The 27,207-nt window shown below is 33.6% G+C and overlaps 2 protein-coding genes and 1 long non-coding RNA gene across 13 annotated transcripts; 1 reads left to right on the forward strand and 2 right to left on the reverse strand.

Moving 5' to 3' along the window:
* Positions 1-352: 352 nt before the first annotated feature.
* LOC148779901 (uncharacterized) lies at positions 353-4,362 on the reverse strand. Its single transcript, XR_016043998.1, has 3 exons — positions 4,200-4,362; positions 3,820-3,929; positions 353-997 (listed from the first exon to the last, which is right to left on the reverse strand). It is a non-coding gene; the product is annotated as an uncharacterized LOC148779901 (long non-coding RNA).
* Positions 4,363-6,072: 1,710 nt separating this feature from the next.
* LOC18428995 (CRS2-associated factor 2, mitochondrial) lies at positions 6,073-11,228 on the forward strand. Of its 4 annotated transcripts, none has more exons than XM_020664111.2 (5): positions 6,073-6,653; positions 8,115-8,242; positions 8,738-8,963; positions 9,254-9,464; positions 10,448-11,228. In XM_020664111.2, exons 1-5 carry the CDS (start codon positions 6,140-6,142, stop codon positions 10,533-10,535), a joined length of 1,167 nt encoding a protein of 388 aa, XP_020519770.1. In that variant the 5' UTR covers positions 6,073-6,139; the 3' UTR covers positions 10,536-11,228. The 4 variants fall into 4 exon arrangements, with proteins under 4 accessions (XP_020519770.1, XP_006838351.1, XP_088707573.1 ...); XM_006838288.4 differs by having other exon boundaries at positions 9,254-9,381; XM_088851447.1 differs by having other exon boundaries at positions 8,121-8,242.
* Positions 11,229-17,257: 6,029 nt separating this feature from the next.
* Positions 17,258-27,207, reverse strand: LOC18428996 (Transducin/WD40 repeat-like superfamily protein). 8 transcript variants are annotated; one of them, XR_016044003.1, is made up of 9 exons: positions 26,982-27,207; positions 25,043-25,145; positions 21,991-22,098; positions 21,764-21,873; positions 21,556-21,638; positions 21,424-21,469; positions 20,416-20,547; positions 19,495-19,589; positions 17,258-17,682 (listed from the first exon to the last, which is right to left on the reverse strand). XR_016044003.1 is itself a non-coding variant. In XM_088851450.1 (9 exons), exons 5-9 carry the CDS (start codon positions 21,844-21,846, stop codon positions 17,599-17,601), a joined length of 453 nt encoding a protein of 150 aa, XP_088707576.1. In that variant the 5' UTR covers positions 21,847-21,873; positions 21,991-22,098; positions 23,371-23,444; positions 25,043-25,145; positions 26,982-27,207; the 3' UTR covers positions 17,258-17,598. The 8 variants fall into 8 exon arrangements, 3 of the variants coding, with proteins under 3 accessions (XP_088707576.1, XP_006838352.1, XP_088707577.1); XR_002280086.2 differs by having other exon boundaries at positions 21,556-21,663; XR_002280087.2 differs by having other exon boundaries at positions 19,495-19,652; positions 21,556-21,663.

Below are 27,207 nucleotides of genomic sequence, written 5' to 3' on the forward strand. Positions count from 1 at the left end.
TTCAAACTGTTGTCGATTAGATGATGTAGATCTAACATAACTGTTCTGATTTTTCGTCTTTTGGTAATCTTCAAAATCTTTTTCGACAATTTGGGCACGATCCACTATTTCAGCATAAGTTCTTAATTTCAAGACTGATATTCTGCTTCTAATAGCTGGCCTGAGACCCCTTTCAAATTTCTTCAGCTTTCTTGCCTCATTGTTAATCATATGTGGTGCAAACCTGGCTAATTCAGTAAACTTGGCCTCGTACTGTGCTACTGTCCTATTTCCTTGGATTAATTCTAGAAATTCCATTTCTTTTTGGTCTCGAATAAAATCTGGGAAATACTTTTCATTAAATGCCTCTAGAAATACTTCCCAAGTCAAGGTTTTATTTTCTTTGACCAATACTCCTTTTGCCATTCGCCACCAGTGTTGTGCCTCACCTTCTAACATAAAAACTGCCAAGGCCACCTTCCTATCATCAAGACATTCCATAACCTCGAATATTTTTTCCAATTGCATAATCCATCCCTCGGCTTCCAGTGGGTTTACAGCACCCTTAAAAGAAGGTGGGTTTAATTTCTTAAATTGTTCGATATTACTCCCACCATTTCCTGTAACTGACTGCCTGGGTGGATTGTTGTTTTTCATCTGATGCTGCATTAGAGCAACCATATTTTCCAAAGCTTTGTGAATTCCTTCCATATTGGCTTCAGCTATTCTGGATCTTGACTTTATCCAGGTCTGTACACACAATAAATGTGATTTTAAGTACATTCTTTTTAAATTTCCTAAGGATCTTAAACCTATTGCTCTGATACCATAATTGTCACACCCCAAGAATTTACAATACTGTTATTCCTGAGATGTGACAGACAAAACATATATACATCTATTGATAGGACAAATTTACAGTGGCGAGGTCTTACAAAGTAAATAAAGAAAGCTAGCACAACAACAATATCTTTCAAGGTTGATCTTGACTAGCACTCAAAATGAATCCGCAGTTATCCTAAAAAATGTTTACCATAGTTTGATGAGTTTGGCTACTCAGTAAGTGATCATCATAATTCTAAAAATAATTATGATTGAAAGATATCAATATTTTTCAAAATGAGATCTATTAACAGAAATGCATCAACAGTTTCACTTTCAATAAATGCATAATTAAGTATAATCCGAGTAATTGAAATGCTTATAACACTTTTAACGGCAGTACATAATTCAAAGGATTTCACAAAATACCCTACTGGCGTCCCAAGTAGGTCACCTATATACCCCATCAGCGTCCTGATGGGTCCACTTAATCCTTATCGGCGTCCCAGATAGGTCCACTTAATCCCTGCAGGTCCACTTATACCTCACCGGCGTACCGGATGAGTCCACTTAATCCATACCGGCGTCCCAGATAGGTCCACTTATACCTCATCGGCGAACCGGATGAGTCCACTTGCATACTTAAATTATTTCTAAATCTCTTTAAACATTCGAAAGCAGCAATATCATGCACTCAATATATCACTGAAATCATTAATATGAATTTCACTGAAACCATTAATAACAGTCACTTTCAATAACATTTCTAAAATAACCAATCAAATATTTTGGGCTCAAATTTAGAAAGGTAGCAGTTCGTAAAGACGTTCTAGCATAATTGCCAATTTAATATATATAGAAAAATTCTTATAGAAATTAAAGAATACGGAATTATCACAATTTATGGGATATCAATTCACAAATAAACATTTCACAACAATACTATAATCAATTGCAAAAATGTCAATTTTTTTAAATAATAAGGCAGTCATTTGCACATGAATTTTACAATGTCTAAATATTCAAAACAGTAGAAAGAAATATCACAATTTTTACTAAAAGCAGAAATATCACATTTATTTCCAACAATAAACAAGAAAAATAAATAAATTTATTTTTCTAATTTACAGCATTCAAAATTTCTAATATAGATAAAATATCACAATTTTTATTAAAAAGATTATTTTTCAAGATAATGAGGTCACGTGCGTATAAAATTTATCGCGCCTAACATTCATGATAATAAGCAGAAATAATTATTTCATTTCATTTTTAAAAAGAATGGATTATTTTTCGAGACAATGGGGTCACTTACACACAAAACTTATAAAATAAAGATCCTGGACGGAAATATCACTATTTATTAAAAATAGACTATTGTTTAGAAAGACGATGTCACTTACCCACAAATGTTTGAGAGGGAGCTTCCGATAAAAATTCGGTTCGAGAGAGGAGTTCACTGTGTTTCGACCAGAGAGAGAGAGATCTCAAAATTTTATAGGGTGGGAGTGCTCACCTCCCCTATTTAAATTCTTATAACGTATTATTATAATATTTTATTACGCTCTACCTCATACCTGAGGTGTCGCGTTAAGCGTCTGCTTTCAACATACGAAAACCACGTCCGCTAAAGGACGTTGCCAGCTGCAAGCAGCAACTGCAAAGGCTGCAAACAAAAGCAGCAGCAAAAGTTTTAAACCAAGTAAAAGTTTTTGAAAATAGTGATGGTCCCCAAGGACCATCATACTCAAACAAACCATCACCTATTTAAAAGCATATTTTCTCCCTTTTTTTTTTTTTTTTTTTTTTTTTTTGAAATTTTAGGATTGTTACACTAATATAATTAGCATACATGATATTTTAAAATGATACTCACTTTAATTCCTCATGATAATACAGTTTAACAACATGTATTTTTTGTATTAAAAATTTTAAAAATTAAAAATATTTTTTTAATGCAAAACTGCATTAAAAATATAGTACAGTTTAACAACATGTATTTGTTAATGTATTTTTTTTGCATTAACAACAAATTAAAAAATACAGTTTTGCATTAAAAATATAACAACATGCCACGATTTTTTTACAATGATATTCACTTTAATTCCTCATGATAATAAAGTTTAACAACATGTATTTTTTGTATTAAAAATTTAAAAAATTAAAATACTTTTTTAATGCAAAACTGCATTAAAAATATAATACAGTTTAACAACATGTATTTGTTAATGTATTTTTTTTGCATTAACAACAAATTAAAAAATACAGTTTTGCATTAAAAATATAATAACATGTATTTTTTTGCATAAATAATCTATCAACATGCAATTTTTTGAACTAGAAATTTAACAATAAAAATTAAAAATATTGTTTAATTCCTCATTATAATAAAAAATAATTTTAAAAAAATCACGATTTCTCAAAAAAATTGATCATGAATAATAATAAAAAAAAACTAGTTCTTCACATACCAACCTAACATTAGTCATTCCAACTAAAAAATCCACCTCAAATCAAATAAATTACATCAAATTTAATACATGTTTTGATAAACAACACTATAAGGAATCAAAGCCCTATAATATTAACACATTATTATCAAAATATTAAATAAAATCGATTGAGTTGAGGAAAAAAAAAAAAAAACGCAGTTCTTCACAGACATCAGTCATTCAATCTCAAATTGAATAAATCAGATAAAATTGAATACATGAGATGATAAAGAACACTATAACGAATCAAAACCCTATAAATTTAACACATTCTTTACAAAATATTTATTGAAATTGTGAAAATGGCGGGAAAAAAAAAAGAAACAGTCTACTTTTTTTTTAACAGACATCGCTCTTTTTTTCTACAAAATCCAACTCAAATTGAATAAATATAATCAAATTGAATATATCTAATGATAAACAACACTACAAAGAATCAAAACCCTATACATTTAATACATGATTTGTAAAATATTGACTAGATTTGATCGCACGGTGGAAAAAAAAAAAAAAACTGAGTTTTTACCTGTTCTTCGTGCATCCGTGCTTTCAAACTCAAAATTGATATGTATTCCTCCAAGATAATCACAAATTATGAACACAACATTCTGACCAACACTCTTACAATCACTCAGCCTGAAATTTTACAAAAAATGAAGCTTTATTTCGATTGAAATAGTGAAAATGGGGGGGAAAAAAAAAAAAACAGTCCACTTTTTTTTTAACAAACATCACTCTTATTTTCTATAAAATCCAACTCAAATTGAATAAATATAATCTAATTGAATATATCTAATGATAAGCAACACTACAAGAATCAAAACCCTAAAAATTCAGTACATGATTTGTAAAATATTGACTGGATTTGATCGCATGGCGGAAAAAAAAAAAAAACTGAGTATTTACCTGTTTTTCGTGCATCCGTGCCTTCAAACTCAAAATTGATATGTATTCCTCCAAGATAATCACAAATTATGAACACAAAATTCTGACCAACACTCTTACAATCAGTCAGCCTGAAATTTTACAAAAAATGAAGCTTTATTTCAATTGAAACCATGAAAATGGAGGAAAAAAAAAAAAAAAAAAGTCCACTTTTTTTTTAACAGACATCACTCTTATTTTTTATAAAATCCAACTCAAATTGAATAAATATAATCAAATTGAATATATCTAATGATAAATAACACTACAACGAATCAAAACCCTATAAATTTAATGCATGATTTGTAAAATATTGACTGGATTTGATCGCATGGCGGAAAAAAAAAAAAAAAAACTAAGTTTTTACTTGTTCTTCGTGCATCCGTGCCTTCAAACTCAAAATTGATATGTATTCCTCCAAGATAATCACAAATTATGAATACAAAATTCTGACCATTACTCTTACAATCACTCAGCCTGAAATTTTACAAAAAATGAAGCTTTATTTCTATTGAAATCGTGAAAATGGAGGAAAAAAAAAAAAAAAAACAGTCCACTTTTTTTTTAACAGACATCACTCTTATTTTTTATAAAATCCAACTCAAATTGAATAAATATAATCAAATTGAATATATCTAATGATAAATAACACTACAACGAATCAAAACCCTATAAATTTAATGCATGATTTGTAAAATATTGACCGGATTTGATTGCATGGCGGAAAAAAAAAAAAAACTAAGTTTTTACTTGTTCTTCGTGTATCCGTGCCTTCAAACTCAAAATTGATATGTATTCCTCCAAGATAATCACAAATTATGAATACAAAATTCTGACCAACACTCTTACAATCACTCAGCCTGAAATTTTACAAAAAATAAAGTTTTATTTCTATTGAAATCACTGAAATGGCGGAAACCCTAAAACTCACTCTGCGAACCAAATTTGTTGATAAAAAACGGTGGTTTTTAATCACTTTATTGAGTGAAAATTATTCGAAATTTGAATTAAAGCCTGTAATATTCGTTCATAAGGCTGAAAACGTTGAATATCGATTAAAAAAATCAAAATCCCGTGAAGAGCACTGTGCAGCGCGTGTTCTTTCAGGTGACTCGCGATTCTACTATTGGGACTCGGACAGAATCGCGAGTCTACTATTGGGAATCGCCCGGTTTTCTCTGGACACGGGCGATTCCTGTTTTTTGTGCGGAATCGGCGTGTCCTGTAGTGATTCCCGAGTCAAACCAGGTGAATCCGACTCGACTCGACGATTTTTTAAACCCCGGTTTACACTATATTATTTATCTTTGTTATCACATAAACAAAAACAAAATATTGATTACTTGGTCCTTTAGTCACACTCTCTGCTTCTCATTCAAGACTATGTTTTGAACTCTAATTTGTGCCATAAACAATATTTTCATAAAACCAATTATCACAAATAGTCATAGAAATCTGCATATATATGATTTTCTTTACACAATGATTTACTATAAATAATATTTCATTTACACAATGATTTTCCATAGTAATAACTGAAATCTGCATCTATTTGTTTAAGTTTAAAAAAAAAAAAAGAAAAAAATCATACTTTCAATTTGCAACTGTAGCTTTGAAGAACACAGTGGGGATAAAAATTTATATTTTAGGTGTTTTTGAAATAATATATATATATATATATATATATATTCAAAAGCACGAAAGTAGAAATGGGTAAAAAAAAAAGAAAAAATCTTTGAAAAAAAAGAAGTCACCGTTTAAAGTATTTCCATAAAAACGACGATTTTTTGAAAAAAATCGCCGATTAATTAAACGACGATTGCTAACTATGGATAGCGGGCTGCCGATTGACAGAGAGATGGAGAGAGAATCAACATTGTTGCTGCTACTCGTCTCACTGGGCACCAATCTACTACGCAGATATGCTGAAGCTCCTTTCATGGCGACGACACACCGTCTCTTCTCAAACCCCAATTTCACTTTCCTTTTCCAGACCCAAATCCCACCACCATAACCTCTTAAACCAAGAAACCCTAGACCAGGACTCTGACCCACCCTTCTCCCCAATCAAGTCGCACTCCCCCACATCAAAGTCCGCACCAGAACACAAGAAGAAGGAGGAGAACAATAAACCCATCGAACCCACTGAGAAAGCGCAACTTCCAGTTCACTCTGACCTTCCATTTGATTTCCAGTACTCTTACTCGGAGACTAATCCAATGGTGAAACCGATCAGTTTCAGGGAGCCGAGGTTCTCTCCTTTTGGCCCTGGGAGGCTTGACCGGAAGTGGACTGGTTATTCGGCTCCTGTGTGTGCTGAAGTAAAGAATGAAGTGGACTTAAAAGAGGTTCAGGGGAGCCCCCTTAGTGAAGAAGAGATTGAAGAGCTGGTCGAGAAGTATGGGCACGACAATTGCAATAGCCAGATCAACCTTGGTAAGTCTGAAGTGTCTCTCTTTCCTAACTAAATTTGGATTCTTCAAGCTTTAATTGATTCATGTGATTTTGGGTTTTGTTTTCCCAAATGTGTATGTTCTTTTGTGTGGCTTCATGGTCGTAAAATGAAGTTTGAGCTTGTTATGGGAATAATGTCCCTGAATGCCATTGGTAAGGAGCCTCTCCCATCAATTTTGAATTTCTTTGGCTGTTTGGCATAGAGTTTGAGCATGCCATGAATACGTGTATAGCTTTCTCGTTCATGAATTCATTGGTTTGGTCATTGTGTAAACTTGAAATAATTATGTTTTGAAATTGTAAATAATCGGAAAACATGTCGGAGAAGAAGAATGCAGAGACCCCGAGTGTCAAATTTATTAAGTTGAAGGTGTTACACACAAAAAAAGTTAACTATGCTTACAGAGACGAGTGAAAAAAACAGATCAAATATGAAAAGATGAAATCAGAAGGTTAACCTCACTCCTCCATTCCTTTCCATTAGCCTTCATAGTGCCCAAATGAATGAAAAGAGAAATTCATAATGCAAGATAATTTTTCCAACAAGAACATTCGATTGGAGTGACTAAATGATTTGAAGATGGACATGTACGATGCACACAGTTTGTTTTTCTTAGATTCTACGATTACCAATTTTCACATTCTCTATGCTTATCCTGTATTTCTCTTATTTAATAAAAGGATTTTGCTAACATTTCTTCACAACCCAACCCCCTCAACCCCTCCCAACCCCCAAAACCCAAAAAAACAAAAACAAAACCCATAATTCCTTTTTCCCTTGAACCTTTGATAATTGCCCACAACATGGCTGAAAGGAGAGAGGAGACCTGTTGATATATCTAGCACATTGTATATCTTAATATTTAATACCAAACAAAGGTTGAACTGTTCTTCTTGCAAAAACTTGTCCCAGAAATATAAACACTTGAAAAAGTTTCTTAGTAATTAACCTGCTGAAACTAAAAAAGATGAAAAATGTGCCTAGATTTTTTAGGACTTGTTTTGTAGTGAGTGATGGTATTTGCATCTCCAACATGAAATCCAAAGCCGGAAATGCAAGAGTAAACTAGGACTTGATTAAATGCCATAATTTGCAAACAGTGTTCCAATTCAAACCATGAAGTTTATGTAATCAACAAAGCTAAGATGGGATAATTTGTACTTGTCAAAGCTAAGCTGGGTTTCGCTCTGGATAAAGCTGAGATGGAATAATTAACATTAAAAAAAAAAAAAACTGAGATAGAATAATTACTAAAAATGAAAAGGGAAGAATGACATATTTAGTTATTTATTCGGGAGACCAAGATTTGTCCTCTCAAGTTTTCACTAGTTTTAATGACTTGAAATGCACCTATAGGTAATATCAGACTCTTGTTTTTATCGTTTAATAATTATGGTTCTTTACTGAAAATAACTCATGTTGCATACTGCAATTGGTGTTAGGTAAAGGGGGAGTAACACACAATATGCTAGACGACATCCATAACCATTGGAAGAGAGCTGAAGCTGTAAGAATTAAGTGTTTAGGGGTGCCCACCCTTGACATGGACAATGTTATTTTTCACCTTGAGGTCAGATATTCAAATATTATTAGTAAGCATTAAAGGGATCTTGTTAGTGAGAACATATTAGATTTAGCATTTAGCTGGTTCTGTCATTTTTCTACCAAGAGGGACCAAAGAAATGTACATTTGATTTATAATGTTGTCTGGTATATAGTCAACAGTTTAAAAAAAAAAAAAATGTTCCGGTAAATGCAAAGCCTTGGTAGTAGCTGGCAACCTCAATGTTTATTTGTCTCTATGGTAATGTGCTTATTATTCTGCACTTCAAAAAGCTTTACTTTTGTTGTAATGCTACAATCTATTCATCATTTGCTGTAATGATTTTTGAGACAAGTTCTCCTTTGATATAAGTATGATCAGATGTGGCAATCCATTAAAAAACTCATGTGATTTTCTTGTAGTAATGAGGATATTGCTGGAGATGGATTCAATTTCACCTGTGTGCTATTGTTGGATCCCAATTAGACCATCCGATTTCCTGACAATATTATCTTTATGCAGGACAAAACTAGTGGAAAAGTCATCTCCAGGAGAACCAATGTGCTTCTTCTATACAGAGGCCGGAACTATGATCCAAAGCAACGACCCCACATCCCTCTGATGTTGTGGAAGCCCCTTGCCCCTATTTATCCAAGGCTTGTGAAGAATGTAGCTGATGGCCTAACATTTGAAGAAACTAAGGAAATGAGAAATAGGGGACTCAATAGTCCACCTATCATGAGACTCAGTAAGTCATTCTCCTGCCTTGTGTTTTTGGAAAAATAGAGCATATTCCAATGGAATGTGAAAAATCATTGTCGGTTGGGGTCATCAGCATGGTGATAATAGAGTGTGGAAGGGCGAGAGGGATGGAGGGACCCAGTGGAGCTAAACATGACCCTGTGCTGGGTCATACTGTTTCTAATATTAATGGATGCATGATATGATGCATAACTTGGGATCTTCATCACTAAGAGTAAATTCTTGATATGGTTGTATGGGTAGTAACAATGGTGCTAATGATGATGTCATGTGCAGCTAGGAATGGTGTGTATGTGAGTGTGATGGAGAAAGTTAGGGAGGCTTTCAAATTGCAAGAAGTTGTGAGAATAGACTGCTCTGGAGTAGACACCAGTGACTGCAAGAAAATTGGAGTGAAGCTAAGGGTATGGCACTATTTTTCAGTACAATTTATTTTCCAGATGGGGAAGGCAATTGGGATGCTGCAACGTAACGGGACTTTGTTAGTGTAAAGCATTTTTGCACCTTTTCTCTAATTACTATTAAAAGTTCTTCGTTATTCTGTGGCTATATACAGCATTTAACTGTTCAGAAAGAATCTGGTTTTAATTAGTGCAAAACTTTATTAGTTTGACTTGATAGTTACATATTCTCTTCACTTTTCTTATCAGAAGCTGCCATAGTTTTTCATAAAAAAAGTCGGTCACTGCCAAAACCATGTCAACTTGCTGGGTTGAAATGTCTACTGGGAAAAATTTTCCAACTTTGTGAATTAAAAAAAAATTAAAATAAAAAGTATTTGTCATGCGAATCAAAGCCAACTTGTCAGTGAATGGAAACCAAAATCTTATAACCTTAATGCTTTCTTGTTCAATCAACATAAAAAAATATGTATAATAAAAACTGGGTCACCCATGAAACAAGGCAATGGGTAGCGAGGGTGACTCTGTTAGTTTTTCTTAGTTGAAAACAAGTTTGTAGTCACTGTCTGTGTCTATATGCAAAATTCAGTTACTGTATGTGGCACATTTTTTTTCTTTAGAAAGTAACGTGTGTAAAAACTCATCCTTTTGCATGTTGTTTCATATGTTTATTGTTTCCTTTTTCGAAGATTTGATAAGCTGGCAATTCCAACCATAGCCCTCTCACGGTTGAGTTGAAGATTTCCATGAAACAGCAACTCATTCGTGTAACCCATGTTGTGTTGCTCTGATTTTGTTTTTGAATTTGCTTTCTCGAGTAATATTATCGTCACTGTTTCTAGTTGAAAGTTAATAATATTTCTGAAGTCACTGTTTCTAGTTGAATGTTAATAATATTTCTGAAGTCAAATACTACAATGAAGTATAAACCATGTCATTTTGAACCAAGTAATTGCATCTCTCCTTTCAGCATATTCAGTCTAGTAGTAGAAGCACTAGTTGTAGGCCTAGGAGAAAAAGAGACTTTTCATGGATACTAAACCTTCTTTTGTCTTTTCTTTTGATGCAGGATATGGTTCCTTGTGTGCCTCTCTTATTCAAGAATGGCCAGATTGTGCTTTGGAGGGGGAGAAAGGATGAGAACTCTAACACAGTGAATCAGAAGTCAGACACATGAGATTCCTGTGCCCCAATTTATAAGCTGCCCAAAATGCTTACCATCACAGAGCAAATGCTATTTGGATGTTCTTTCTAGTCTGATACTGTCTTCTGCTAAGAATCATTGGAATTTCCTCTCTCAAATGCTCCCAAATATGGGACTGATTGCTGGGAAGTGCTTCTATTGAAGCTGAATTTGCGGATATGGTTAACAGATGTTTACAGAAATCTCAGGTTTGAATTGGCATATGAGCTAAGCTAAGCTCTGTGTGTGTGTGTGTGTGTGTGTGAGAGAGAGAGAGAGAGAGAGAGAGAGAGTGGATGGGACCGCTTAATGAGTAATCAGAACTGCAGAGAGTGGATATGGTTTTGCTATGAAGCTGATCTCTAGAAAGAGAATATGTTCTCAAGTTTCTAGCCAATCATTGGATTGTATTAAGAAACCGAGTGCACTTGTTTGGTTTTGATAGAATAGTGCCTTTGTGGACTTCAGGTCAATTGGTGCAACATGCATATTATACAAGGGATTTCAGCATGCAGAGCAGATGGCTAGCTGCTGATTTCCAGTGAGGCAAAGCTGTTCTTTGTGATCAGAAAAGTATGAAGAATGTTTGTATTTTCTCCCCTTCCCTCTCAACAATGTATACTTCTCAGTGTGTCTGCCCTCAATAAAGTATACATTTTATCAACAATGGATGTTTGTTAACCATCCCAAGAGAAAGTAGTATGAGATTTCTCTGGCAAAGTTTTTGGGAAATTTGAAGTGCATATTCTTTCTGTTTCCTTCTAAATTTCATAATTGTTTTCCTTTTATTTTTCCATAGATGTCCATATTTTAAGACAAGGCAAATACCCATAAATCTATAACAACTGCATTGCTGTGTCTGTAATTAATAACATACACCCAAAAATGGGGGAATGGACCAATAATTAAGTGGGGAACGCATTTCGTCGTAGTTCATCAAAATGAAGTTTACTGGATCCAATTCCCTCTCATATTTTTATTGTATTTAAAACTCCTTTGAAGTTGTGTAGACTAGTGGATCGGATAACTGTTCGCTGTTTATGGGATTGAACATTCGTGGAGAAAATACTGAAATTTTTGACGTGATAAATGGGTGTCAAACTCTTTTTTCCTGTCCAGCGCTAGAGATCATTCACTATAAAGGTTTGTATAAACTTCAAATGTCAGAAAGTCACAATGCCTCATGCAGTTTTGTGTATCGAGGGGGCTACCTGCATGACTTATGGTAACTGCAAATCAACCCAAATTGATGATTTATTACACTAGTATTTGAATCTTACATGATTTTTGGTCATTTTGATCACGTTTGTGTTTAAATCAAAGCTTGTTTGCTCTGATTTCGTGAAATGTGATAGTTCAATTTTTCAATTTCAAAAGTTTCAAAGGTTTGGAATTCCATATTATCCAAAATCTGGACTCATTACTAGTAAGGTATTTGAAATAGGATTTCTTGAGATGTTTCTAAGTCTCAAGGCGATGTTTTGAGTTGACAAATATGAGTTTTTCCATAGCTGGCCTAGAAGAATAATCATGAAATTTATTCCTAGCAAGAGTTGATTGATCCATCTTCAAAAGGAGTTGATCAAAGAAAGTTTGTACATGTACAAATAAAAAAGAGAAGTATACAATAAAGGATTATCTACAAAGAGACCATTTATCTTTTATACATAGAGATCACAATCAATTCTACCTGTAAATGTATCAAATTGGATGGCTTAGGACAAATCATGATGTCGTACTTGTTTTGTTTTTTGAACTTTGTGTCTATTCAATGACACTTTTAAAACCATCCATTTCGAAAGTTAAGGGACACAAATGATTGTGACTTTGACATACAAAAGATAAATGGTCTCTTTGTAGACAATCCCTATAAAACTATTTATATTTTGTACATGAGGCCACAATCAATCTTAATCATTGGATGCGAAATAACACATCTACACTCGTTCTATTGTTCAAGCTCAAAGTTTATAAGAAATATTTTCCGACATTTCCGACATACACAACTTATCAAATTTTATATTGAATGGATAAAATTGTCACCTCATACCAAAAGTATCATCATTGTTTTAACCTTTTTTCAATTAATTGAGATCGACTACTTGAATCCTCGTTCTTCATTTTGCTCTATTAAAAGCCATATGCTTAGTGAAGCCATAAGTCCCTATATATTTTCGGACAACTTCCAAACACATCCTTTTAAGCCCCCCTTGCCCTTTTTAATCTTTTCACCTGAACTAATGTATATAATCTTAAAATATATAATCTCCTAACATGGCAGACTCATACTTGCAGTCCACATTAGGAGGCATCTGGCGTGGTGCCTATAGCTACAATAAATCAGCACCAGCCATTCGAAGGGACTTAACTGGGATAGGGTAAAATTTTCAGCGGCTATTTTCCCTTCACCCAGAATAAAATGGAGTTGTATAACTACTTAAATGAGCGATCCAAACTGGCCTTACATCTTTCAAAATAGACTAGACAATGACATAAAGGCAAAAGTTTATATAGACCCTAGGCTCTAAACAATAAGATTAGAGCCTACTTCAAAGAATAGGTCGTCTTGATGCCCGAGTATCATCAAATTGATCATCTCAACATCAAGATCCATGGATATAAGAAAAAAATGAATTTCAAGGTTTGGAAATAGGGCATCATGTAACATATTTTTCGATCGACAATTTTTAAAATTTTCAAGTTTTCATAGAACTGATCGACCTACACTATTTTTGAAGCTTCAAATTTTATAACTAAAGATGACAATATAATTTAAAGCCATTACAAAACTTTCTAACATAAAAACTATATTTTTTGACACTATCTGAAGATGGGCTCAAATTTGATTGTTTAGAGCCTTGGCTCTATACAAACTGCACCCTTACATAGATGAAGGTTACCATCTTCAAAATTAATTTCCATTATTTTATAACAATCCCAATTATTTAAATAATATATTTTTCACAAATGTTGGATATAATAGCCATTATTTTGGAAAATCCCCATTTATTAAGAATTAAATAATCATTTATCAAATATTCTCCAATGATTTTTTTTCATTTACTCCCTTATTCACACAAATCTCTTTTTTCGATAATTCCACAGCCCCCATTTTAACATTTTAACTCTGCCTTGTTCCTCTCTTTTTTTTTTCCTTTTTTTTTGTGTGTGTAAAGCAGTGTTTAAAAAAATGCCGAGTCGAACCGGACTCGCCCGGTTAGACTCGGGAATCGCCATGGACGGATCGAGAGAGAACCCGACGATTCTGCACAGTGACTCGCCTATTCACTGTACGGAATCGGCGAGTCCCGTACGGATTTTTTTTTTTTTTTTTTGTAATCCATGATAGATTTTTTTTGTAATCCATGATCGAATTGTTTTTTTTTTTTTTTTTGTAATCCATGATCGAATTTTTTGTTTTTTTTTTTTTTTTGTAACCCATGATAGAATTTTTTGTAATCCATGATCGAATTTTTTGTAATCCATGATCGAAATGTTTGTTTTTTTTTCTTGTAATCCATGATCGAATTTTTTGTTTTTTTTTTTTTTTTGTAACCCATGATAGAATTTTATCCATGATCGAATGTTTTGTAATCCATGATCGAAATGTTTGTTTTTTTTTTGTAATCCATGATCGAAATGTTTGTTTTTTTTTTTGTAATCCAGGATCGAATTTTTTGTTTTTGGTTTTTTTTGTAACCCATGATAGGGTTTTTTGTAATCCATGATTGAATTTTTTGTAATCCATGATCGAATTGTTTTTTTCTTTTTTTGTAATCCACGATCGAATTTTTTGTTTTTTTTTGTTTGTTTTTTTTTGTAATCCATGATCGAATTTTATGTAATCCATGATCGAATTTTTTGTAATCCATGATTGAATTTTTTGAAAATTTGTAATTTTTTTTTTTAATCCATGATTGAATTTTTTTTTGTAATCCATGATAGAATTTTTTGAAAATTTGTGATTTTTTTTTTTAATCCATGATCGAATTTTTTTTTGTAATCCATGATAGAATTTTTTGAAAATTTGTGAATTTTTTTTTTTAATCTATGATCGATTTTTTTGAAAATTTGTTAAATTTTTTTTTTAATCCATATTATTCAAAGAGAAAATGAGAGATGATGATTCTGAGGCCACCCTATCCCAACCATATTATTCACATATCGAGTCCCTACAGCAACAGTGTAGGGATGAGCACGACAGTGCAGGTGAGTATGAAAGATGGACAAGCTTTGGGGATTTTAGATTGGGAACACAACAAAACACTAATACTCAGGGATTTAGGAATAGTCAGACGCCTGCTAATATCGATGATTCGTTTTTAGATCGAATAAATGAATTGTTAAACGAATTCAATCAATGGCACCAACGTGACCAAGAAGAACAATAACGTCGTCTATCATTTTATTTTTAGATCATATGTTACTAATTTTATGCTTTATTGTAATCCATGTATGTTGATATACTTATTCCATGATAATTCTATGTTTATCCTTTTGTGTGATGTAAATTAAATGCTGAATGGCGGTTCATGCAGGGAAGAACATATCAATATTCGCATATTTATTAAAAAACATGAAAATTCTTAATGGAGTACCCTCATTTCTTATTGAATTCCTAAAAAACAATATTTATAATGAATTTTAGTAATTTTTTCAGATTTTTTTTAAGCTTTATTCTAATCGATTCACTCGATTCCCAATCCGGATCGCCGATTTGCCGATCCGAATCGATATTTTGGGTGCCCGATCCGGGTCACTGATCCGTTTTTTAAACCATTGGTGTAAAGCGTTGTTTTCTGATGCAACATCCATTACCACCACGAAGGGGGAATCTACCCACGGTTATACCTGGTTTTTGAACATTACATTAAACAACAAAATGCTAGTCTACATGAAAATAATCCAAATATTTTAGCAATAATGTTTTCTACGATTACACATACTAACGCGAGTCCGATGAATTAAGGGTAAGTTTGAAAGCTACCCTGTTTGGCTACAACAGCACTCAACTCTTCTCAAGAGATGGAGACTCCTTATAAGCACCCTTGGTTTGCAAGCAGGAGTTCAAGGCTTTCAACTAATGGTTTAAAAAGCGGATCGGTGACCCAAATCGAGCATCTAAAAAATCGATCCAGATCGATAAATCGATGATTCGGATCAAAAATCAATTGAATCGGACGGATTAAAGCTTAAAAAAAAATCCAAAAAATTTATTAAAATTCATTATAAATATTATTTTTTAAGAATCCAATAAGAAATGAAAGTACTACATTATTAACTTTCATTTTTTCATCAATTTGTGAATATTGAGATGCTCTTTTCCTGTATAAATTTATGTTAACCATTAAATTTGCATCACATAAAAGAAAAATCATAGCATTATCATAGATAAAATATATAATTATACATAGACAATTATAAAGAGTAAACTAATCAATGAAAGAATTGCCATTAAAATCTCGTTTTGACGAAAAACCCTAATCCGCTAAAAAAATCCAATTTATTACAGCCTAACTAACTATAATCCAAAATTATTAAAACTTAATTAATTATAATATTATATACTGAAATTATAATTATTAATTTACATTTTATAATTATTTATTAGACAAATAATAACAAATTTAAAATATTTTATAATATTATCTAATTTAAAATGTATTAATGACAACTGTAAGAAAAATAATACATTACTTTATTTATAATATAAAAATTAATAAATAAAATAAAAGATTTGGTTATCAATATAAAAATTAATAAAATGCGTACAAATTTTGAAAATAACACTTCAATTTTTCAAAAATTTATTTTTTTAAGTTTCTGTAATAAATTTAGTGAAAACGATTGTTAGAAGAAAGATGGAGATTTCAAATAGAATAAACTTTTTATGTTTTATTTTTTTATGCTTTTCATATTATTTAAAAAAATAATTATAACACTATATACAACAAAAATTAACTGCTATGCAAAAAATTAACTTTTTTATTTTTCATTTTTTTATACTTTTTATATTATTTACAAAACTATTTATACAATATATACAACAAAGACTATACAATACAAAAAAAATAACGCCCACGGTAGGACTCGACCTTGAGACATCACACGAAGAAACAAAAGTCTTAACCACCACACAACCTCACCATATGTAGTTATAACTTGATGATTAATAGAATATATTTAAATTCCCTTTTCATTTAATGATGTTTGAAAATTATCCTACATCAAAAGATGGATATTTCACTTTAATATATAAATACCTATGTAATATAGATTAAAATATTTGTGTAAAAATATTAAGATAACCTCACACGTATCGCACGCGTACAGGGAAAGAACCGGGTAGAACCGAATTGGAACCGACGGCTCTTCTCTAGAACCAGACGGTTTTCGATTTTGTATTGAAACCAACACGAACTGTACCGGTTCCCGACTCGCCGATTTTTAAAACGCTGCTTTCAACCTATAAGGTTAGTCCCAAAAAGGAAAGAAAAAAATAGCGGAAAAAGCAAAAAGCTGACCTCCCTTTTAACTTATGTTAGTGGGAATGCAATTGCACACACGCGTGAATGACCCCCATGCAGGCACAGAGAGAGGGCCTCAATTCCACAAGAGAGAGAGAGAGAGACTCACAGGATGACTTCAATTCTGCTCGTAAGGGGAAGAAATCGTCAATAGCGTCCAAAGGCAAAATTACTTCAAAGTTTTTCGAAATCATTTGATAATAGGTTTTCTGCTAATGTTGGGATGGCAAAAGATTCAGTAACACATGCACCTCGTTGCTATTACAACTTGACGGTGTGTTTCACCCTTCCTTTCCTTCAAATTCCTTCTTTCTGTCTTGCCTTTCTGCTGTTTTAATTTTGACAACATGCAGTTACGTAGGTGCGAGACAACAAATAGTTCAGAGAAGCTCCCACTAAATAATGACATCAATTGTGACAGAGAACTAAGAAGAAACCTTGAACTTGAAGCTTTTTGGATAAATCACAAGACAAAAGCTACAAATATTTGAGCGATGGGGACACACCAACTCATGTCTTCCAAACACGAATTGTGCCATCAACTGAGGATGTGATCATGCAACTATCTTTTGGGTGATAACTCACGCTCGTTACCTGCCATTCATTGTATTAAGCAGAACTTAGAACTTGCGGATTAGCAAAAAATTCTAAACTATGGGGAAAATGGATCTAGAGTGACGCTTGGCAAGAAATCAAATGCATAGCAGTTCCTCGGGACTTGCCCCAGTTACTTACAGAATGTTCCTAGGAAATGAGAAGAAATGTGGTTTAAATGATGGGCAATCGAAATAATAGGAGAATTTAAGTGATAAATGTTTGTGCTGCATATGGCATCAAATTACTTATAAAGGTAGCTAGAAAGCTCTGAATGCACATGATGATGCAGCAGATGACACAAAAATAAAGACATGTTGGGTTTCATTGTAGTTCTTTTTTTAACATGTATGTTGGGTTTCAGTGTATGTTGCAATAAGCAATGGACCCAACCAAAGACAAGGCAACATCATACTTATTAAAGCTATATTCTAAATCACAAAACCAGTTTCTTACATACAAACTGACACACCTTTTTCATTCCATTGCTCCAGTTTGCGGGAAGTCCTAGCAAGGATGCTTTCTGTCTTATGCACATGTCAATTTGTTTTGCCCCTTAGTCATGATATAAATGTTACTAAATTCACTTTGCATCAGCCGAAGCCAGGCTGAATCAAAACTCTATTTTTATTGAAGCAAAATTTTCAGGTCCAAAAATGCTTTTTTTCCCTCTTTTTCTTAAAAACATTTCAACTGATGTTTTGGGGACTGTGAAGAGTTTCAGTTCCTCTCTCATAAATGGCAAGCAATACTAGGATTTTAAATTTTCCATATATTAGGGCTTAAATGTGTAAAGATATTCGAGAAGACAATTGGATGTATCATTAGAAACTTGAGGGTGAAGATCTTTTAATAGTTTTTATCCTCTCTCCAGTAAACAATACAAACCCTTACGAATTTAGGTTTTGTCCCGATGATCTAGCCAAACATATTTTGGATTTTATAAATTGCAAAAGAGATTGTATACTATGAGACTCTATTTTTGTTACAAGGAGGTCACAATCACTTTTAGCCATTGGATGTGAAATACCATAGATGAAATGGCGTCACAACATTGGAAAAGTTTTATTTTGGACTTTGTGCCCAAACAATGAACCGTCTTCTATCACCTGATTTCAAATCTAATGGTCAATGATGATTGTGACCTTCCTGTATCAAAAGTAAATAGTCTCATTTTATACATTTCCACTACAAAATGACATAGCTTTGACCTCATAAATCACTATTGGGGTCTGAATCAGCCGTAGATGGCAATGTTAAATGGTTTTATCCAAAAAAAAACAAAACTACAGATTTACATTCTTCAATTTCTTTAATTTTCTTAGTATTTTTTCCCCTAAGTTTACTTGTTTTTTCAAAAAATTTAATTGTTAGAGAAAATCCAAAGTGTTCCCCTGAATCAGCTGAAGCACCAAAGTGCTTCTCTTCCCCAGCCAAACTGAAGCAGCCTTTAAAAGGAACAACATTGCATTATATCCATATACACAAGACAAGGCCATGGATGTCATTCTGTAAGCACCAAAGGACATGCTCGTCACCTTTAAGAGGTTATAAGAAGGTTTCGCCTTGTCCTCGGTCAAGCTAACACAAATTTCACAAAGGAAATCTACATATGTCCTTCAATCTTCTAAAATGTTATCAAGTAATCAATGTTAGCATACATGTTAATGTTCTACTGAGTTAAAAATCATAATAAAACTCCAATCCAAATTGATACTTCTTTTTTCAGAACCTTTCATTCTATGTACACAAGTTTTGCCCTTGCATATTCTGAGTAACCAATTTGATTATAATACCTATATAACAACCTACCCCTTGGCCAAGCATCTTCGAACTTTGGAATGGAGACGCCACCGGTGTTGCAAATTACATTAAAAAAGACTACGCTTCATATAAGAATCGATCACCTGCTTGATGGTTAGAATGTTCATTATCGCAGAACATTATCCAGGTGCAAAACTTGTGCTTACCTAAGCAAATAAAACAGACTACGCTTCATCTAAATCCCTTGAAACAATTGTAATGACTTGCATCTAGTTTCAATATACAATTGAAGTAAATATTTCAATACAGCACCCGAAGGTGCATTGCACACAAGAAATGTTCACAAACTTGTGTTTTATGACAAGCTGTTCAAAGTTACTAATAAAAAACAATGACATTATGATTCTAATGTTGAGGATTATACATCTCTAGCATCCAGAACATGCATAAATTCTGATACCAATAAATCTGAATGATGTCAAAGTTGGGTTTCATATTTGAGGTTTTTTTTCTTTTTAAAATTATTTACTGAAAATATGTCCAAGTTCAAAGATGAAAAATTCTATAAAATCTGTAGAATGCATGGGAATACCAATCAAAGGTCAGACTTTGTGGATACTATAGTTATTAAACGAAACATCAATATATGGCCAGTTTTGGCATCCAAGCGATTTTGAGGATTCATCCCCCAACACAAATAAATATAGAGAAAGAAGCACACAACTCAAATTACATGACTTTTACTTCAGATAAGATTATTACTTCTATTGATGTTTCTATATAAGAGAGGTGCATAGAGACTCTCATATACCAAATACCATGATATCTCCATCAGAATAACATCATAGAGCATATGAACCAAACGTGAGCAACAGTATATGAAGGGAATGAAATGCACAGCAACGATAAATGGCATACTTAACCCCAAAAGGAAAAAAATGAAACAAAAATTAGAAGTATAAATTATACCACTGAAGCATGGGCTCTGAAAGATGACATGACACTGGCATCTACTAAATCCCAAAAGAAAATCTGTCCATCTTCAGATCCACTAGTGACATAGGCATCGGTGTTTGTGAAGCAACAATCCATCTTGTAAGACTGCCCAAAAGGAAATAAGACCATAGCATGATGGTAACTTGTAAGTCATCATACAAATGATACCTAAAAAGTGTAGAAAAGAGGATGACATATAACAGAAAAAAATGAGTTGAACAATTAGATACTAAATTGGTTTACATAGACAAAACCTACATACAGTAAGAAACATTCCATACAGCATTGGTCCCTAGGTCATAGTATGTCATTCATCAACATAAGGATAACAGTAAGGAATTGATAATATATCATTCATAACTAGAACAATTTGACAATACCATATGCCCAACAAAGATTTACTTTGATCCCCTCCGTAATGAATTAAACATAAAGCATTATATATTAGGATTCTGAGAAACATAGAAAAATTCAAGTTGACAATTTGGTTCATGTTAACACTACTATATTAGTAACTGGTTAAATGGACTTCAACAAAGAAAGACACCTGAACTGTATCATGCAGACCAGAATTGAAAAAAAAAAGAAACAAATATGAAATATCTAAGACATCATCATCAACATAGTGTTATAAAGTTACATGATTCCTATTCCGCCATTCTGCTCTATCAAGGGTCATACCCTCCGTAAGACCATAAGTCACAATATATTTTCTCACTACTTCCATCCATATCCTTTTGGGCATTTCTCTTGCCCTTTCGGAGCCGTCCACTTGAACCAAATCACACCTCCTAACCAGTGTTATATTAGCTCTACGCTACACATGGAAGGTCCACCTAAGTCTACTTTCTAATCATCTTATCGCCTATTGAAGCCGTATGTAAGTTCCCTTGAATGAAATATCAAACACATAATTAAAAGAAAAATCAGCTGCAAAAATGCAAAATCTCATTACAGCCTTATAGCCCCAGTCAATCTAACCTTGCATGTATGGCCTTTATATTCTTGAAGGAGCTCTCCAGTCGACCTGCAACCAAGACATTGAAAATAAGGGACAAATACTCCACAGTTCGTCTTCAATATTTAAGAAGGAAAATCACTGAAAATAATTACCTATCTAGAAGGCGGAGTGTGGAATCCAAGCAACTTGCTAATACGCAGTTACTGTCATTTGAAATGCATATGCAGTTCACAGGCTGTCCGAAGTCATCAACAACTTCCCTGGTTAATAACAAAAAAGCAATTCTAAATGAAAAGAGAAAAGCAACACATATATCAGCAAAGGGACTCTGGGGATCTCATTGGGGTGAGGCTCACTTACCTACCAACACGAATGTCAAAAGTGCGAATTGTCCCATCCACACTTCCAGCAATAATTTCCGTTTTTGTCAAACAAATAGACATCACACTGTCTGAAAATGTGTCAATTGTCTGGGGCATCAAATGTAAATACAATTTAGAAATTTTGGAGCAACTAAACCCAAGCTTTTATGCTATCAACCAAACAAAAAGAACGGCATGTAAAGTTGCTTGAAACAATATATTCACCTGAATTGGCTCAGTGCTGTGGGACCGGCAGTCCCATGCCCTCACAGAACGATCATATCCAGCTGATATAATGGAAGCTCCATATTCATTGAACTTCACAGAATTCACCTGAAATAAAGTCATATTTCAGTTCCATTACTTGGCATTTACATTGGTCTATGCAAGGATAGAAAAAATTACTAATTATTCACTGTTAAAACAGCATATGAATTCCCAAAATGCTATATTTAATTTATGTTCTGTGCGATATCAATACATATTTATCTATATATTCATCTTTGTATATAAAGAGATCATTTTTGTAAAGGAAATGTATATAATGAGACCATTTACTTTTGATACAAGAAGGTTACAATCATTGTCAATCTTGGATGTGAAAGCGGACAGGTCGTGATGTGTCACTAATGGAGCACAAAGCCAGAAACAATTTTATAAAAAGCTGTGATACATTTTAATATGTTAGATTTCACATAATGCCTGAGAAAATTTGTGACCTTCTTGTACAAAAAATAAATGGTCTCATAGTATACAATTCCTTTTGTAAAAGAGTACTTTATCAAGTGTAACCACATTTAAGACCAAAGATTTCATTGTCTTCTGAACCCTTCTATGGTTTACTTCTTTAATTAACAAAGCTTACCAGAACTTTAAGTTCTACTTGACTGAGGAATAGTTTGCGGGTTAATGAGGATGATGGTTGGTTAAAACCAATGTTAATTTTTACTTAATGTTTGGATTAATTCATATGAGATGAAAGTTAACCTTCTCTCAAAAAACAAAATTTCATATGAGGTGATCCAATATGAGAAAAATTTCCCAGTTGTTTGGGAGATTTGGCATAACTCTTCTTTGCGGAAGTAATCAAAGTTGGATTGGAGAACATAATTGTTAAGATTTGGGGAAACTCAGGATAAGAAAAATCTTGACCAAATTTGAAATGTGGGATGCTTATCTCTGATTTTCTCAATTTAGTGTGTTTTCACCAAGGGACAAAGGCTTATCCATGCAGGATAGTTTAGGAGCACTTTTTGCTATATAATCTCATCAAATGGGAAACTCTGCATACAAATTGTCTTCTAAGGGAGGCTTGGCACTATAAACAGGGCCAGATAGGGGCAAGCAATTCCGTGTGTGTGAGAGAGTGAGAGTGATAGAGGTCTTTGCACTTAAAAATCTGTAGTGTCTTTTCTATTTATTTATTTTATTTTTTTAAATCATCCTTGTACCTGCTCAACACATTTGTGTGTGCTTGTGATTTGATTTCTCCACCTTTGTTACTTTGTTGATTTGGTTTATTTGAAAGCAACTAATCCAATTTCACAGAGATCATAAAATTATTCTAAAATAGCAGATCAAGAGTTTTCAAGCTCTTGTTAATACCTTGATGACTTCAGCTTTGCACCACCCCGCTCATGTATAGCTCCGTAGCTCCATAGTTCTGTAGCTTCTAGCCCCTAGTTACATTTTCTAATCTCAGAAAGTACAGGCACTATAGCAGAGAATTCCGATATAAGTTGGCATCCAACTATGCATGGTCAGAACTCAGAAGGTTCTCGCTGAAGAGTCTACACCACGTTTATCACATTTTTTTTCTTTTTCTTTTGATGAGCTATTTCTAATGAAAAAGGTTAAGACACTTTGGCTTCTTATGTTAGAACAAACTTCAAGGCGAACCAATGACCTTCTACTAAGAAGAAGGGGAGGGGGGGAAGTCTTCCACTAACCTAAAGCCTAAGGGACTAAATGAGATGGTTATCTTTATTTTATGTTGGTTCGTTATTTGCATGCATGTAAGATTTTGTTTTTTGGTAGCTCCATTCTAAGTTAATATCCAACTATGCCTGACGCATTTTTGCAGGCATGCATCTGCTTCAATCATGGTATAAATCAAATCTTAAGTAGGCAATTATATGGTTATTCTGATTCGACTTTGTTTTCGGAATTTATCGTTACACATATTTATTATTTTACATTCGTTATTGTGGCGATTTCTAGTGCTGGCCTTCCATAGGTCATTCAGACTAAGAGGAACAAATGCATTTCTTAAGGGGATGAATCAAACACAGAGGCCATCAAAGACAAGATAAAAGTGACAGTAATCTTTGGGCCACCTTCACCAAAAGATACAAGTCTATGCCACAATAGATTTCATCCAAAAAAGGGACATTGTTATGAGAACTTTGCTAAGGTCCATCCTGAGGTCCTCCTATATGGCTCCCACCTGACATTGGAACCATCAAATTTAACATCAACAGTCGCTTCTTGGCCAATTGAGGTACTGCAAGCATTAAATGCAGTTTTAGGGATTGTTCGGGCTCGACATTTCTGTCTTCTATGATGTATATGTCTCTATTTGTCTGCACGCACCAAGGCGCAACTTGAAGTATACCCTAATATGAACGGTTACTTATCAAAAACATAACTTCAGAAAGATTCACCATAAAGGTAATAAGAAGGCTGAAACAAAAAAAGGTGGTGATGTCAGTCGTATAAAGTTTTTTTTTTTTTTTCCTAAGGTTAACTTGAGTCATATAAAATTTTAATGCTCAAAATGAGGCTATGTTCTAATTTCCTTCCTTTTTTTTTGATAATTATCTTTTTTCCTGCCGCTTTTAACTAATAATAAAATACATTGTATATCACAGTAGTTACAAAGTAAAATGCATCCCATATAGAGTTCACTGTATACGCCCTCCTTCCGGCACCTAGTGAACAATATCATTCACTACTAGTCAACATACTAGAGTGAGATATTCCAATAGCTTATGATATATACATTCTCCTCCAATACATCCACAGTCTCCATGTTCCAAAAGTGGCTTGCTTGCCGACAATAATATATGACATATTTAGAAACTCATTTTGCAAAGAAAGTGGCACATGGCACTATAAGAAGAGTCTGACCTTTGCTTCTATAAAGTCCACTACAAAAATTGAGCTTGTATGTGTTTTCTTGATAGCACAAAGATAATTCCAATTGAATTTCCAGTAATCAACTATCAATAAGAAAAATAGGCAATCAAAATAACAAGAAAACAATAACATAGCAAACCTCACTATCATGACCACGAAATTTTCGAATTACACGACCCGTTGACACATCCCAATAAAAGATTTGCCTATCACCCCCACAAGAACATAATTTGGAGTTGTCCCTGTGAATTCCAAGCAAAAAATATTGTCGATACTTGGATGTTGATGAAATTGTTATAGCCATTAAAAGACATTTATAAAGTAGGTTCATTTTTTTCAAAGATCAGATAGTTCTCAATCATTAACATGAGGAATGACAAAACAGTTTGCAGGTTAAGGAGCCCAAAGTAATCATTGTGACCTTAAATTCCACATGCATCTAAAAGAACTTAAAAAGTCAATACCATCTAATCAGGATGGTTTTATAAATTGTTGAGGTCACTAATCAAACCTCCAATAGACGTAATGTACTCACCAAGTTGAATGATTATTCAGCACAAGAAGCAGCTTTCATTTGCTACCATTGAACTATGGTGGAACTCCTTACAGTCGAAATGGGATGAGAATAGTATCTCACAATTTTTAGAAACATAGATCCAGAATAATGAACCTTTTTAATTGTTTCATTACATGTTTATCCGTAGAACCATCATAAATTATGAGCACCAGCTGTTAGCCCTTAGATGTTTAAGTCCGTAACTGCACACATAATCAGCTTAAATTATTTTGAAGAAGCATCATCTGAATACAAAGATAGAATGGCATGGTCCATGGGTAACTTGGTACAATTACACAAGTGATGGAAAGTCAAGTGAAAGCAATAAATATGCTCAAATGGCACTGGAGACTCCACTGCAGTTGAAGAGAAGAATTACTTCATTGTTCTCAGGTTGTAAAGAACACATGCTCCTAAGTCCTAAGCAAAACTGGAGTCATCCTTTTGCATTCTTTAGCAAAAGAACTGTTACAAAATCCAATCCATTTGTCATGAATGTTAATAATTCGTCAATAGGACTATAGGCACAGACATCTGCAAAGTCAACATAAAATGAAGGAATTCAATTATTTTGACTTCATACCTAGAGAAGTTCCTGTCACAAGGTCGATATCAAGCCTCTTCTTCTGGGTTGAATCCAAATAAGTTTGTTATGATTCCAAAATTAGTCAGCCAAATATCCATGACATGAAATTTCATATTCAGTGTCGGAAGGTATTTATCAGATTCCACCTTTAATGCTCATACACGAACACGCAAAAAAAAGAGAAGAAGAAAAAAGTTGTAACAAGCAATAAGAGAATTTGTTTCAAGCGCTAACATTGCAAAGAACTCAGCCTCTACAAACATTTTTGTATATCTAGTTTCCATTTCGCATGCAAGGGAAATTCTGAGATTTCTTCAGTACAAATCTAAGGGCTCCGATAGAAAATTAAGCATTTCCAATTATCTCAAGATTACGGCAATCCCTATGGCATACATTATTTTACTTAATTCTCTTCAATTTATGCCAAAGCAAGTAATCTATGTTCACCATATTTTCTCTGTCACACCCAAATGAACAACACTGAAATCATCTTTTTAGATCAGTGGGCTATCATTCAACCACATAAAGTTCGTCCTCGTTCAACCAAACTGATACATCTACCAGTATGCCGAACTAAATACATCAGTGTCGTGAGGTGAAAATGAGAGTTCAACTAAATACCTTAGTGTCGTGAGGTGAAAATAAGAGTTCAGGAACAATGACTTCAACCTCTATGGACAAAGATCTTATCCATTAGGTCACATTATGGCCCAACCCTAATTGCAAAAGGAACTCCAGAAAAGCAATCGCCTTAATAAAACTCAATGAGTGCACTAGTATTATCAGTATAAACGAAAAAAATTGAAAAAATCCAGCGTTATCAATTCAGAGAGAGAAAAAAACCTCAGCCACTGCGCCAGAACACAAGGACCAACAGTAATCAAATTAAGCACTTCCTACTTCGCCATTTTAGAGAGAGAGAGAGAGAGAGATTGCCTTGTAACGTGGACGTCTCTAACTTCGCGTCCATGGGATTTGTAGGTCTTGATATGGATGCCTCGGTGGGGGTTCCAGAGGCGAATGGTGCGATCCTTTCCGCAGCTGAGGCAGTAGTTGCCATCGCCATTGAAGCGCGCAGCGAGCACTGCGCCTTCGTGGCCTCGCAGCACGCTCGCCTCTTTCGAGGGCACATCGCTCACCGCCATTTTCACTGCTTCAAATC

The sequence above is a fragment of the Amborella trichopoda genome, chromosome 11 (genome assembly GCF_054954075.1).
Source record: "Amborella trichopoda isolate Santa Cruz 75 chromosome 11, AtrichopodaSantaCruz75HAP2 v2.0, whole genome shotgun sequence".
NCBI classification, from domain to species: Eukaryota; Viridiplantae; Streptophyta; class Magnoliopsida; order Amborellales; family Amborellaceae; genus Amborella; species Amborella trichopoda.

Bases quoted from the DNA above. Each gene is read 5' to 3' on its own strand.
- LOC18428996 (XM_006838289.4), bottom strand. From the start codon at position 27,190: ATGGCGGTGAGCGATGTGCCCTCGAAAGAGGCGAGCGTGCTGCGAGGC. The intron at 25,146-26,981 runs GCAATCTCTCTC...TGGAATTCACAG, and splicing joins AGAGACGTCCACGTTACAAG to GGACAACTCCAAATTATGTT. The intron at 17,683-20,415 runs GTATAATTTATA...AATGAATGGCAG, and splicing joins TCAGAGCCCATGCTTCAGTG to GTAACGAGCGTGAGTTATCA.
- LOC18428995 (XM_020664111.2), top strand. From the start codon at position 6,140: ATGCTGAAGCTCCTTTCATGGCGACGACACACCGTCTCTTCTCAAACC. The intron at 6,654-8,114 runs GTAAGTCTGAAG...AATTGGTGTTAG, and splicing joins CAATAGCCAGATCAACCTTG to GTAAAGGGGGAGTAACACAC. The intron at 8,964-9,253 runs GTAAGTCATTCT...TGTCATGTGCAG, and splicing joins TCCACCTATCATGAGACTCA to CTAGGAATGGTGTGTATGTG.